This window comes from Wickerhamiella sorbophila, assembly GCF_002251995.1.
Source record: "Wickerhamiella sorbophila strain DS02 chromosome Unknown contig2, whole genome shotgun sequence".
NCBI classification, from domain to species: Eukaryota; Fungi; Ascomycota; class Dipodascomycetes; order Dipodascales; family Trichomonascaceae; genus Wickerhamiella; species Wickerhamiella sorbophila.
The window spans coordinates 1,214,595-1,227,755 of record NW_020194005.1 but is presented as its reverse complement, the minus strand read 5'-3'; the positions used below and the strand labels follow the sequence as shown (position 1 = coordinate 1,227,755).

At 47.5% G+C, this 13,161-nt stretch overlaps 8 protein-coding genes across 8 annotated transcripts; 6 read left to right on the top strand and 2 right to left on the bottom strand.

Annotated features, from left to right (window-relative positions):
• Positions 1-134: 134 nt before the first annotated feature.
• B9G98_03971 (Protein will die slowly) lies at positions 135-1,993 on the bottom strand (the record flags this gene model as incomplete). Its single annotated transcript, XM_024810528.1, has 1 exon — positions 135-1,993. One exon carries the CDS (start codon positions 1,991-1,993, stop codon positions 1,148-1,150), a length of 846 nt encoding a protein of 281 aa, XP_024666296.1. The 3' UTR covers positions 135-1,147.
• Positions 153-1,140, top strand: B9G98_03972 (26S proteasome regulatory subunit rpn11; the record flags this gene model as incomplete). The annotated part of the gene is made up of 2 exons (XM_024810529.1): positions 153-308; positions 367-1,140. 2 exons carry the CDS (start codon positions 153-155, stop codon positions 1,138-1,140), a joined length of 930 nt encoding a protein of 309 aa, XP_024666297.1.
• A 45-nt stretch (positions 1,994-2,038) lies between the features above and the next one.
• Positions 2,039-2,425, top strand: B9G98_03970 (Proteasome maturation factor UMP1; the record flags this gene model as incomplete). The annotated part of the gene is made up of 1 exon (XM_024810527.1): positions 2,039-2,425. One exon carries the CDS (start codon positions 2,039-2,041, stop codon positions 2,423-2,425), a length of 387 nt encoding a protein of 128 aa, XP_024666295.1.
• An 853-nt stretch (positions 2,426-3,278) lies between these two features.
• B9G98_03969 (hypothetical protein) lies at positions 3,279-5,489 on the top strand (the record flags this gene model as incomplete). Its single annotated transcript, XM_024810526.1, has 1 exon — positions 3,279-5,489. One exon carries the CDS (start codon positions 3,279-3,281, stop codon positions 5,487-5,489), a length of 2,211 nt encoding a protein of 736 aa, XP_024666294.1.
• Positions 5,490-5,593: 104 nt separating this feature from the next.
• B9G98_03968 (Translocation protein SEC66) lies at positions 5,594-6,172 on the bottom strand (the record flags this gene model as incomplete). Its single annotated transcript, XM_024810525.1, has 1 exon — positions 5,594-6,172. One exon carries the CDS (start codon positions 6,170-6,172, stop codon positions 5,594-5,596), a length of 579 nt encoding a protein of 192 aa, XP_024666293.1.
• A 223-nt stretch (positions 6,173-6,395) lies between these two features.
• Positions 6,396-8,030, top strand: B9G98_03967 (Nuclear protein localization protein 4; the record flags this gene model as incomplete). The annotated part of the gene is made up of 1 exon (XM_024810524.1): positions 6,396-8,030. One exon carries the CDS (start codon positions 6,396-6,398, stop codon positions 8,028-8,030), a length of 1,635 nt encoding a protein of 544 aa, XP_024666292.1.
• Positions 8,031-8,211: 181 nt separating this feature from the next.
• On the top strand, positions 8,212-10,314 carry B9G98_03966 (Heat shock SSE1; the record flags this gene model as incomplete). The annotated part of the gene is made up of 1 exon (XM_024810523.1): positions 8,212-10,314. One exon carries the CDS (start codon positions 8,212-8,214, stop codon positions 10,312-10,314), a length of 2,103 nt encoding a protein of 700 aa, XP_024666291.1.
• Positions 10,315-12,211: 1,897 nt separating this feature from the next.
• B9G98_03965 (Ammonia transport outward protein 2) lies at positions 12,212-12,991 on the top strand (the record flags this gene model as incomplete). The annotated part of the gene is made up of 1 exon (XM_024810522.1): positions 12,212-12,991. The coding sequence occupies one exon, from the start codon at positions 12,212-12,214 to the stop codon at positions 12,989-12,991; it is 780 nt and encodes a 259-aa protein (XP_024666290.1).
• Between the last annotated feature and the right edge of the window lie 170 nt (positions 12,992-13,161).

Sequence of the window (13,161 nt, the reverse complement as noted above, 5' to 3'; positions counted from 1 at the left end):
TTGAGCGATCTATATAAGTCGTTTGTTACGACTAAAACGTAGGTTCAGTAGAACCATATAAATTCAGGTTCGTTTTTAGATAAATTTTAGCTTTTATTTGGTTGTGGGATAGGCATATATTCTACGGTCGGGCTCTTCAACTGTTTGTCATCATGGATCTCCAACAGCTATTGAGCCAGGCCGGCGGCCTGGGTGGCCTTGGAGGTGGAGAAGCTGTACCCGTGGATAATAGTGAAACGGTTTATATATCGTCTCTTGCATTACTCAAGATGCTGAAGCATGGCCGCGCTGGTGTGCCTATGGAAGTGGTAAGTACGATGTCGTGGCGAGTATCGCCACACAGTGAGGAACAAAAACTAACAACAGATGGGTTTGATGCTTGGTGAGTTCGTTGACGATTATACGGTTCATGTCATTGACGTTTTTGCCATGCCGCAGAGCGGTACTGGCGTAAGTGTTGAGGCGGTGGATGAGGTGTTCCAAACAAGGATGATGGACATGCTCAGGCAGACCGGCCGCGACCAAATGGTTGTTGGATGGTATCATTCGCATCCTGGTTTCGGATGCTGGCTTTCGAGTGTGGATATACACACCCAGCACTCTTTCGAGAGGCTCAATCCGCGGGCGGTGGCGGTTGTCGTGGATCCCATCCAGTCAGTCAAAGGCAAAGTAGTTATTGACGCTTTCCGGTTGATCCCTCAAGCTGTCATGATGATGGGACAAGAACCGCGCTTGACCACCTCCAACTTGGGCCACCTGAACAAGCCAAGCATCCAGGCTTTGATTCATGGGCTCAACAGGCACTACTACTCGATCAGCATTGCTTATAAAAAGACCCCCAATGAAGAGCGAATGCTTCAGAATATCCACAAAGATGACTGGGCGACGCCGTTGCAGATCACTGATTTCGAGCAGCAAGAGCATGCCAATGCAGAAGCAGTCTCTCAGCTTGTCAAGCTCGCGACACAGTACACCACTCGCGTAAGTGAAGAGAAGGAGTTAGACGAGGAGCAGCTCAAGACTCGCTATATTGGAAAACAAGATCCTAAAAAGCATTTAGAGGACACGGTCAATGAGCGCCTTGAAGAAAATATTGCGACTTTGATGGTGACTAGCGTTGACCGCGTCTCCTTTCATTAGTATGTAGTTAATTGGGATTAAATGGCCTTATCTCGAACCCGCGAGGACCAGCAAACAATATTTTTGTGCCGTCTGCGCTAATATCAGCGGTAAGAGCCCCACCTTCGAACAATAGCTCAGATTTGAGTTCCCCGCTTGAGATGTCATGTATCCTGACACCGGTACTGGTTGCAATGATCAGTGAGCGGTCGTGTATTCCGATAGAGCGCGTGAACTTGTCGGGAGGGGCTTCGAAAAGCATGACAATTTTTGTATTTACATAGTCCCAAACCTGAATTTGGCCTTCGATGTTGGCGACTATCACATATTGGCCATTTGGTGTGAATCTGGTGAAGGTAACTGGCAGTGGGTTGTTCTGGGCTCCAGTGAGCGTCTTGAGGCAATGTCCGGACTGCGTGTCCCAAAGACGAACAAGGCCGTCGTAAGATCCCGATACAATAAGTGTACTATCGAAGCAGAAATCAGCTGCGCACACGGGCTCTGAGTGTGCTGCGAGGATAGTTAAACAACGTGCCTGTAGCACATCCCAAACTCTGAGGTTCTCGTCTATACTTGTTGAAACAATCAAGTTTCCCTTGTAATTGAACCGCACACTAGCAATACTCTGCGTATGACCTCTCAAAGTTCGCAAAGGTTTGAATGTCGACGCGGACCAGACAATCACTAGAAAATCATCTCCGGCGGATGCGACATAACGTGAGCATGGCGACCACGAAAGATCGTTCACAGCTAGTAAATGACCATCGAGACGACCCAAGAGGCTCTGCGTTTGCGAATCGTATATTTCCACAAACGTGTCCCGGGCAATCGCGAACCGCGCCCCATCTGGACTAAACCGTCCGGCGGTGCTCATGTAAGAACTTGGGATCAAGAGTTTGTCATTTAGACACCCACGACCATGAATCTTGTGCCAGCAAATAGCGCCGCGAAGCAGATTCCGCACCCGCCACTTTCTTCCGGAGTTGCGCTGGACGCACCCGTTGCGCACAGCTTGAATGACAACCATCCCCTCCAGCAACGGTTGGCTGACTGGGATGACAACCAGAAAGGTCTCCAGATGGAAATGTTACGCAGGGTTTACGGTGCAGCAGAGCCAATTCGCCGGGCAATGGAGCAAACTATTATTGAAAAGTCTACTTTTGTTCCTGAATCTGTGGGGGGCAGTTCGAATCTACACTTAAATATCCTCGCCAACCGCGACGCCACTATCGGGTGGGAAGACGTATATCCCGACCATAAGGAGACTTCTTTCCATCAGGAACTTGAGTCACGTATGTTCAAATAGATTATGCTAAAGTAAAATCAATGTCACGCCATTTTTCATCGAGCTCCTTAGTGTCCTCTTTGTAAAAAAAGGCCGGCTGCTTTCTCACGAGCGTTGGGTCTAGCTTTAGCAACCCCCCAATTACGATTCTGTTGAAATTAGCTTCGGGGGGTGCACTAACAGCCATACCGTTTTCGGGCAGCCAAAAATGTGCATACAGTGCGTCTGGCGGGGCTATATACCCCCACGGTCCGCGGGAAGTCGATATTATCCGAGAGTCCAACTCTAAAAGCGCTTGCTTGATGTGGGCAGGTACTATTGCACTCAGCTTATACGGCAACGGAGTTGCTAATAGTTTTGCATGATGGCCACTGCCATCGACCACTTCGCTGAACACCACGTAGTCATGCATGGTTTTAATGGTTGCAGTGAAGGCGCGAATTTCCCGAACTTCCTCATCAGTGCATTCAAGTAGAGAATTGTAATGCGAGTATGGGCAAATTATAACACTATCGGTTGTAAGAGCCGGTCTAGGAGAAACTGCCACAAAGCTGTGCTTGCCTAGAGCCACAATCGTGCACTTTGGTCGTCCCGCCAGGCATAATTCGCATTTGTTATCTATCCTTCCTCTCTTAAATTCCGCTAAAGTAGCATTTTGCATGACCCCCGACGTTTCTACCATCTACCCACACCACGACTTTCGCTAGCTAAGGATGAGCCAACCACAAAGGCTGTCCGGATCGCCCGGTCTTTGTAAACTCCCAGCCGGGCAAACTTTCCATCTCCCCCTGTTTTTTTCTGAAGCAGTTTTTAGGTACAATCTTCACGTTTTGAAAAAGCTCTTTTGCTCAACCGCTAATTCAAATTTTTATTCATGTCCAAGCTCGAAGCATCAGCACAAAAATATTTCTGGAATACCCCCACAGGTCCGTTCAGCGAATCAGAATCTCAAGATAGTTCGCATCAAGCTAATACCTCCCGCAGGGTACCGGGCTCTCGAGACTACTCGCCAAGTGACATGGCTCAAATATACCGTCAGCTCCAGCCAACCGGTGATAGCGACATGCCTTTCCATTCCGGTGGGCCCCTTACTACCGCCTATCCTCAAAAGCCGGTTTCGACACTTGGTGAGGCCGAGCTTGATCACAAGTTTAAAATGCACAACGGGGCAAAATCGAACGCCTCGCAACGTTCTGCCAGTGACAACTCCCAGACCTACTCCCAGTTGGATCCTACAAGTGTCTCGCGTCACGGTTCCACGGCGGGCTGGTTATTCGATGATCCGCGGTCGACAAGGTCTCCTCTTAGCGTGAACAACATACCTGGAAGCTCTTATTTAGGTATAGCTGCTCAGCCTAATCAGGGAGCCTATGGCGGCGGCGGCGTACTGCATGCGGCAGCGCCTGCGCAGGCGGCATCAGTTCCTTCAGCTGTACCACTAGTGGCACCAGAAAGTGTTCAATGGCAGTATGCAGACTTCAACGGAAATATCCAGGGCCCCTTTCCAGGAGATTCGATGCATGTGTGGCAACTTGGTAATTATTTTACCGATGACCTGATGCTAAAGCGTGTGCGGGATGTCGATTTCATTTCTCTGGGAGATCTCAAAGCAAGAGTTGGCACGGCATTTCCTTTCGGCACTAGTCTGCATCAGGAAATTTGGGATCGTGCGTTTGGAGTGTTGAAGCCGTCCGCACCGTCCGCAGGAGCAGTCCAAAACCAGTCGGAAATGGGCTGGAGCAGTCCTTGGATGAGTAGGAATCCCTCAGTACAGGAAGAGCGCCGTTTTAGCTCGATATTCTCTGGATTAAATCTAGATGAAAATGCATCTTCCCCGGTCTCAGAGCCGGCTGTCGTCGCACCTGTAGCCCAGGCCCCAGTTCCAACACAACCTGAAGTGCCAACGCCTATTTCAAAGCCTGCTGCCCCTTCAGGGGACCATCAGAAATCCAAGCCGAAAATAAGCGCAGAAGAGATCTATGATGTGACTGCTAGTCCTGAGCTTCCCGCTCAAGAACCTGCACTACCGGAAGAGCCAGAAATTGCCTGGACACATCGCCCCAGTGTTCAAAACATATCCTTGAAAGAGATCAAGGAACGGGAAGCTGCTCGCAAAAAGGCTGAGCAGATCTCAGCCAAGCAGCCACCAGCACCTGCTGACTCGTCCTCTATAGCGGAGCCACAGAGGCAGTTCTCGGATCTTGACTCTTTAAAAACATCTGCTATACCTTCGGGACCAGCAATCTTGAATGGGCAACATTCGCAGCCTCCTGCCGCTCCGCAAAGTGATAATGAAAGTCCGGCTTGGAGTCATCGTGTCAACACCCCCAAGCTCTCGCTGAAGGAAATCAAGGAGAGAGAAGCAGAGCGCAAAAAGCAGCTACTGGCAGAAGAGACTAAACGAGCTCAACTATTGAAATTGCGGGCTCAAAGTCCGTCAGTCCCTTCTGAGACTCGCCCTCCAGTCGCACGTGCCCCACCGAAGTGGGTAAATGCGGCCGCACCCCCACCGGCACGGCCTCTTGCCGAAATTAAGCAGGAACTTGCAGCCAAGTCTGCAATGAAAAAGCAGCAGCGTGCACTCCCTGCCCCTGTAGCGACCACTGCCCCTGCTATCTCTTTGGAAGATGAAGTTGACGGCTGGCAACCGGCGGCTTCCAGTAGCCGCCGCTCTACTTCAGCAAGGACAGTACAATCACCGCACGTGGGATCTGCTTCTAGTACGACTACATTGAGACCAGCTAGCGTTGTTGATGAGCTCATCCAGTGGTGTCGAATCACTTTCAAACAAAGTCTTGTGAAAGATGTGAACCATGAGGAGCTCTTGGAACTCTTCCTATCGATGCCAGTAAACAGTGAGGCTAAGGAGTTTATTACTGAAAGTATTTACACTTATTCCACCGTCTTGGACGGCCGCCGCTTTGCACATGACTTTTTGGAACGGCGCAAAAAGGCTGACGCTGAGCTCAAACCGGGCGAAACATGGAAGGACGTGCTGGCACGCTCCAATCCTAGCATAGAGACTGATCCTACGTTCAAGGTTGTCTCACGCAAGAAATATCGGCCTATCGCTCATCCTCAATAAGCCGTTTGTACGTAGTGTTCAAATTAATGCAATTTTGTAAAATGTTTCACTATCGCCGAGACTAATGAACTTATCAACTTCAATACTTAAACTATGTGTTGCTTTCATTTAGCTGGCTTTTGCTTTTTGACCAGCCAAGCCGTTTCTCCTTTTGATGCCCTCTCAAGAGCGTCCGGGCCAGCCATAAGCTTGAGGTCGTTTTCAAATTCAGAAAGGAATGTCAACCTGCGACGCACAGCATCATTCTGTGCTACTTCACCGGCTGTTTGAACTACGGAGGTCCATTCCGGGGCCAAGGTCAAGGCATCACCAACGATCACTTTAATTTCCTCATCGAGCGCCTTCTCCGTACCTCCAACTCTGAACTCAAGAACCTCGCCAACCATTCCATTCTGGGCCAGTTGCGCGACTGCAGGCTTGCACTCTTTGATTTTCATGACTCTAAGGAAGTCTGTGGCACCCCATACAAGTAACGCCATTTTGAGAACGTTGTCGGGCACAACCTGAGAGCCCTCACGTAGAGAGCGGTAGATTTCCTGAGCAAAGTTGCGCTCATAAAACAACTCTGCCCGTGCGATGTCATTCAACTTACGTTGACGATAGACCCGTGAAAAAACTACCAGGGCTGTGACCAGCACGGCGAGGTAGAGAATGGGAGTCCAAATCGATACTCCGTCTGCCATGTCACTAGGATCAAACGATTTGTCACCTACCACTCATATACCAGAAGCAGCGCAGTGCCCATGACGTGGAGATTTAATTCACTTCTTCAAAGTAGACATAAATTTCAATTAGCTTGGTTGAATTTGATTCTATCCTTCTATCTGGTATGTTCGCCATGTAGTGTTCGATGCCATCTCTTCACTACTTAAACCTCAAGGCGCCCTTGATTCTCTCAGCTTAATCATGATTATTCGGTTCCGCGGCAAGACGGGTATGTACCGGGTGGATGTGGACGATTCAGACACATTCAAAAGCGCGGTCGAAAAACTCAAGTTTCAGTTACCTGCTCATTCGGACTTGAAGATTGCTTTGGCGCCCAATGCCCCGGGAGAGGGTGAGAGCGAGCAATGGCTCTCCAGCTTATCCCAGCTTGGGGTACGCCACGGAGATCTGTTCTTTTTGACTTATGGAATTGAAACGAGCAACGATTCAGAGCATTCGATTTCATCTCCTCGTCAAAATGATGTTGCTGTTGATGCCGTTGATACCTTGCTCGATGGACAAGATGGCAAAATTCCTCGACAGCGAAGCCGGCTTTGCAACCATGGTTTAAAGGGTATGTGCGAGTATTGCCAACCATTAGAGCCCTATGATGAGGAGTATAGGCTCGAGAATAACATCAAGCACCTTTCATTTCACTCTTACATCCGAAAGCTCAAGTCCGAATCCTCCATTAAAAATGTTTTGACAGAACCAGACTACACAGTGAACAAGAATTGCTCGGGTGGCCATCTGCCATGGCCAGCAGGAATTTGTTCAAAATGTCAACCGGCGGCCATTTCTTTACAACAGCAAAGGTTCCGCATGGTTGATCATCTTGAATTTGATAACTCGACGATTATGGAGCGATTCATAGAATACTGGCGGCAAACGAACACCCAAAGATTTGGAATACTTATTGGAAACTATGTTCAACATGATCAGGTGCCTCTTGGAATTAAGGCCGTGGTTCACGCCATTTATGAGCCTCCTCAAAGTGACGAGTTTGATGGAATTTCTTTCAATGAGGAAATGAATGTGGCAGCAATTAAAGCGGCCAATGCACTAAATATGCACGTTGTTGGTATCCTATTCACTGATTTAGTGGACTCGGGTAAAAAGGATGGGTCAGTGCTTTGCAAGAGACATTCAAAATCATATTTCTTGTCTTCGCTTGAGGTCGTCTTAGCGGCTCGTTCTCAGTTGGCCTACCCATCACGCACAAAGTACAGTGACTCAGGCGTCTTTTCTTCCAAACTAGTCACTTGTGTTGTTTCCGGTAACGAGCTCGGAGAGATTGCAATCTCGTGTTACCAAGTCTCTGTACAGACTGAAGCTATGGTACGCGCGGATATAGTTGCACCAAGCACTAATCCTTCTGTTCTTAAAGTTCGTGAAGCAACTCATGAAAGGTATGTGCCGGAGATCTTTTACAAGCACTCAAATGAGTATAATATAACTGTACAAGAGAACGCGAAGCCCGCATTCCCAGTCGACTATGCGTTAGTATCTGTCTCGCACGGTTTTAAGGATGCGACAAACGGAGGTTTATTGAATAACTTTGCTATTGAGAACAGACCTTCTCTCAAAACCCCGTCTGCGACCCAACTGGCAGCTCAACTAGAGTTGGAAAGCGGTATAAACGTGATCAACCTCCTCGACTTTCATCTGCTGTATTTCTTGTTCGATTTGAAGGTACTCAGTGATGAAGATGAGCGATTGCTTTGTAGGTTATTGAAAGCTGAGCAGGAAGACCTTGCATCACCGGTGACACAGGAACTTGCTTCAATGTTTGCAACATGTCCAGGAATAGGAACGCTGCGTGTACTGGCCCAATAACCCGTAATCTATTTTGTTTTCTATATTTGCATAGCATATCTTTTTTTTTAGCACTCCCCCACTCAAACCGAAATTCTTCAAGAACCGGCTAGAATATTCTATCACGTGACCCGATTGCGATCTTGGCCTTTACAATCATTAATAAAGGTGGGTGAAAAAAAAAAGTAGCCTCACAACAAAAATGACCAGTGTTCCTCTTGGTATTGATTTTGGTAACCATACCGCTGTTCTGGGTGTTGCCCGTAACCGTGGTATTGATATTGTTGTTAACGAAGTCTCGAACCGTGCTACTCCTTCTCTTGTTGGCTTCGGCTGGAAAAACCGTTTTCTCGGAGAGGCTGCTAAAGGCCAGGAGACTTCCAACGTGAAAAACACTATCGGTTCGCTGAAACGCCTTATTGGTCGAACTGCTGAAGACCCTGAAGTTGACGTCGAGAAGGATTTCAATGGTTCTGCTATCGGCGCTGTCAAGAACGAGACAGGTGTCAAAGTCCAGTATGCCGGCAAGAGCCACGAATTCACTTTCACCCAGCTTGCTGGTATGTACTTTAGCAAACTACGTCAGACTGTTATCGATGACACCAAGGGTAATGTAAACGATGTTGTTATCGCTGTCCCTGCCTACTTCACCGACAGCCAGCGACGAGCAGTTGCCAATGCCGCCGTTATTGCCAACCTCAACCCTGTCCGTATCGTGAACGATACTTCTGCTGCGGCCGTTGGCTACGGTGTTTTCCGCACTGATTTGCCGGAGGACAAACCTCGCTACGTTGCTATTGTCGATGTTGGTCATTCAGATTACACCGTTTCTGTCCTCGCTTTCAAGAAGGGTGAGGCTAAGGTACTTGCAACCGTTTGCGACAAGTCATTTGGTGGCCGTGTTCTCGATCTTGCTATCGCAAAGCACTTCCAGAAAGTTTTCCTTGAGAAGTACAAAATCGATGTTCGCACAAACCCCAAGGCTTGGGCTCGTGTCCTTCTCCAGGCTGAACGTTTGAAGAAGATTCTCTCCGCCAACACGCAGGCGCAGTTCAATGTCGAGTCACTTATGAATGATATCGATGTCTCTGCAACTATGGAGCGCTCGGAACTTGAACAGTATCTAGAGCCTTATCTCAGCAGAATCTCGGACCCTGTCAAGAAAGCTCTGGCAACTGCCAAGCTTTCTGTCGAGGATCTTGACTCAGTCGAGCTCATTGGCGGCTGCACTCGTGTGCCTTGCGTCAAGGAGAAGATCAGTGAGGCTTTTGCTGGAAAGCAGCTCTCTTTCACCTTGAATCAGGATGAGGCTATTGCCCGTGGTGCTGCTTTCTTGTGTGCTGCTCACTCCCCGACTGTCCGCGTTCGTCCTTTCAAATTCGAAGATTACAACCAGCGCTCGGTCACATTCTTCTGGGAGAAGACACCCGACGAGGATATCGACCACTTGGAAGTGTTCCCTGCTGGAAGCTCGTACCCTGCTACTAAGGTAGTGACCCTTTTCCGCACTGGTGATTTCGCCCTCGAGGCTAATTATACTGTACCTGAGGAGCTCGATCCTGGCTTCTCCGCTTTCATTGGCAAGTGGAACGTGTCTGGTGTTAAACCTGCTGATAATGGCGATGCGGTTGCCGTCAAGATTAAGCTGCGCCAAGACGCCAGCGGTTTTTACATTGTTGAGTCTGCATACACCGCTGAGGAGGTCACTGTTGAGGAGCCTGTCGAACCTAAAGAAGGTGAGGAGGTTGATGAGGACAAGGAGCCTGAGACGCGTACTGTTAAGAAGTGGGTCAAGAAGGATGATCTCACCATCACCCACACTTCCAGTGGTATTTCTGAGAAAGAGCTGAATGAACTTGTTGAGTTCGAAGGTCAGATGTCTGCCGATGATAAGCTCGTTTTCGAGACCGAGGATCGCAAGAACGCTCTGGAGGAGTATATTTACGAAATCCGCGATAAGATGGATGGCCCTTATAAAGATTTTGCTAGCGCAGATGAGAAGGAACGTCTTCTTGACCTGGCCACCCAAGCCGAAGAGTGGCTTTACGGAGATGGTGAAGATTCTACTAAGGGTAAATATGTTGCCAAGCTCGAGGAGCTCCAGTCTATTGGCAACCTCATCAAGGGTCGCTACATTTCTAAGCAAGAAGAGGAACGCCAGGCAAAGATGGCAGCTCGTGAAGCTGAGGAGCAGCGCAAAATGGCAGAAAAGCTCCAAGCCGCTCGCGAAGCAGAGGCTGCCAAAGCTGCCGAGGATAAACCCTCCACTGAAGATGTTGATATGGTCGATGAGGTAGACGAATAGAGTAGTTTTATAGCTAACCAAATTTCACTGTTTCCATATTCAAGGTGCCCTATGAGTGTTAATTGATGTGCAAAGGGCGCTTACTATGAGCAAGAAAACGCTAACATTGTGTCTATGAAACAGTTTGAGATACACACGTATTGGGGTAATTAACCTCAATATATAAGACGATAAAAAGATTAAAGTAGTATTGAAAGGATTATCGATTATGTTAAGCCCTCCCCCCCAAAAAAATGATTCGACCCAGGATCGAACTGGGGACGTTCTGCGTGTTAAGCAGATGCCATAACCAACTAGACCATCGAACCGCTCGTTACGAAATTCGTTAATTGTGATATATTCCCTGTAAAACATTGAATAAACGCTGGAAGTGGACAAGGCGCTGCCTTAATTTTATTTGGTTTCCACTCAAAACAATCGAAACTAGTTACAGGAGGATGTTCTACGCCGTATAGACAATAAAAAAGTCTCCATATGTAGGAAACCATTAGACATCAATAACATACATTGCAAGTATCGGTATCATGAGTGTTGGCATGAGAAACCAAATGCGAGTACAGGAAAGGGCGCTGGGGTCTATTGAAGAATAAAAATATGAAGAAAGGGGTAAACTCCAGTAAATTGAAGTAAATGCATACTCCGCATGCGGTCAAGATAGACGCGCATCAAAGAACGTCGTTTTCTCGACGTTCAAGCAGCCTCTGCAGCAATGTACATATCTATAGCTATCTGGCAAATCTTCGAGCTGATCCAACCATCCATTACCTGCTAAAAGACACACACGATTCCTACCAAAGAGCACAAAGATAGAGCACAATCATCCAAACACGTGCGAGATTTTCGTGCAGGCTCGTCACTTGCTGGATCACGGAGCCCACCCACCATGTGAAAGTATGATGCCTCTTGGCACTGGAATGCTCAGCAGGACGACAAGCGGAGTACTCAATTAGGTTTTAAGATGGAAATTGAAGGTAAAGGAAGTATTCAAGCACTATAAAATAAATATTGAAAACAACGCAAGCTTACTCCGCAAAATTAATCTTTTCCGAGGGAGCACGAAATGGCGTTGGACCATGTGCGGGGATTGATTACATAACAAAACTCTTGCTCCGCCCGCAAGGCCCTAATTAGTTAGTGGCATTGTTGAGGTAAGTAGGCGTTTTAGGTGTCTCTCGGCAAATGACGGAAATCGGTGGGAACTGGGACTGGGCATCAATACCAGAAAATGGAACAAAAAAAAAAGCAGGAAGTGTACAAACAACAAATTATGCTGTATTCGCGCAACGGAGAAAGTGTGAGTGACAACAGTTGCTGCGGCCTTTCGCTTTTCTCCAGGTTTTGCTCAAAAAGAGCAGGGATGCGTCATGTATTAATGTGTCAATGGGGGGCATTGTTCTGCTTCCGCCTAGATTTGAGTACAAATAGGTAAAATGCGACACTTGGAGGGTTTCATTGAGCTATTGAGTCCAACTAGTCGATAATGGATTAAACATGGAAGCATTTCTGTGCCTAGCCCACCGCGAGAATTGTTCAATAAGTCGTTTGCGTAGAAGAGATTGACATCATGTATGTACATAATGATTTGCAGTACCCCACACATACTGCGGAGGTCCGAAGAGAGCGAAAGATGTACCATTACCATCAATTCAAGAGCACAAGGAATACAATACACCAAGGAAGGTATACATATGGCTCTAGTAATTGGACTGCTCATTTTACTGAGATATTCTGTAATATCTGCAAGGTTAGCTTCACTCGCGAACATGCATTACATATCCTTGCATCACACTCAACATTTGGGAAAGAGGGGAAGATCTGGATATAAAAGTTCGCGTATGTACCACATGCCCAAAAAACCTATCGAGCGTGTAACCAACAAGGATCTATTATCGAATCCATGTCTCACAACGAAGTTCCGGAAGACCAGGAGAAGGCCATGGGCCTGTCTCCAAATGAAGCCCACGAATACATCAAGAGCGCTACACAATATGTCAAAATTGGAAACAAAAAAGTTCCTCTCAGCGAGGTTCTGCAGGCATATGGTGGTTTCATGAACCCGGGTCTGGCGATCAAGACTAAGCGCAAGTTTGGCAACCCCGCTCCTGTTGGTTTGTGCGGCTTCGCTGCCACCACATTTGTGTTGTCTTGCTTCAACGTCAAGGGTCTTGGAATTACCATCCCTAATGTTGTCGTCGGCATGGCGTGGTTTTACGGAGGTATGATTCAGTTCTTCGCAGGTATGTGGGAGCTTGTTTGCGAGAATACCTTCGGTGCCGCTGCATTTAGCGTTTATGGATTTTTCTGGATGGCGTTTGCCGCTCTTCAGACCCCCAGCTTTGGAGTCGCGGAGGCATTCGATGGCGACGTAACAATGCTTGACAATGGAATTGCTCTTTTCCTTTTGATCATGGGGATCTTCACGCTTATCCTTTGGACTTGTACCTGGAAATCAACCTGGGCATTTTCTGCTCTGTTCTTCTTCGTGTTCTTGACATTTTTGCTCTTAGCAATCGGAAATTTCATCCAGAAAAGCTCTGTAGTCACAGGCGGTGGATGCATGGGGTTGGTAGCTGCTATTTTGGCCTGGTATAATGCGTATGCTGGTATCGCTATCCCAGAAATTTCCTACGTTACTGTCAAACCTTTCTATATTCCACAATTTGGGAAGAAGGACTAAGCTCATCAAAATGCGTTGCTGTGGCTCTGCCGTTACTTATTTGAACTCAGACTATTTAAAGTAGTGTCTCCTAATTATTATTGACCGTAGTAGAAAAAGAAGTAGTAATTTATTAAACAGTAATACTGTTGAAAACTGTTCATGACCAAACTCAAAAACACATCATCTTT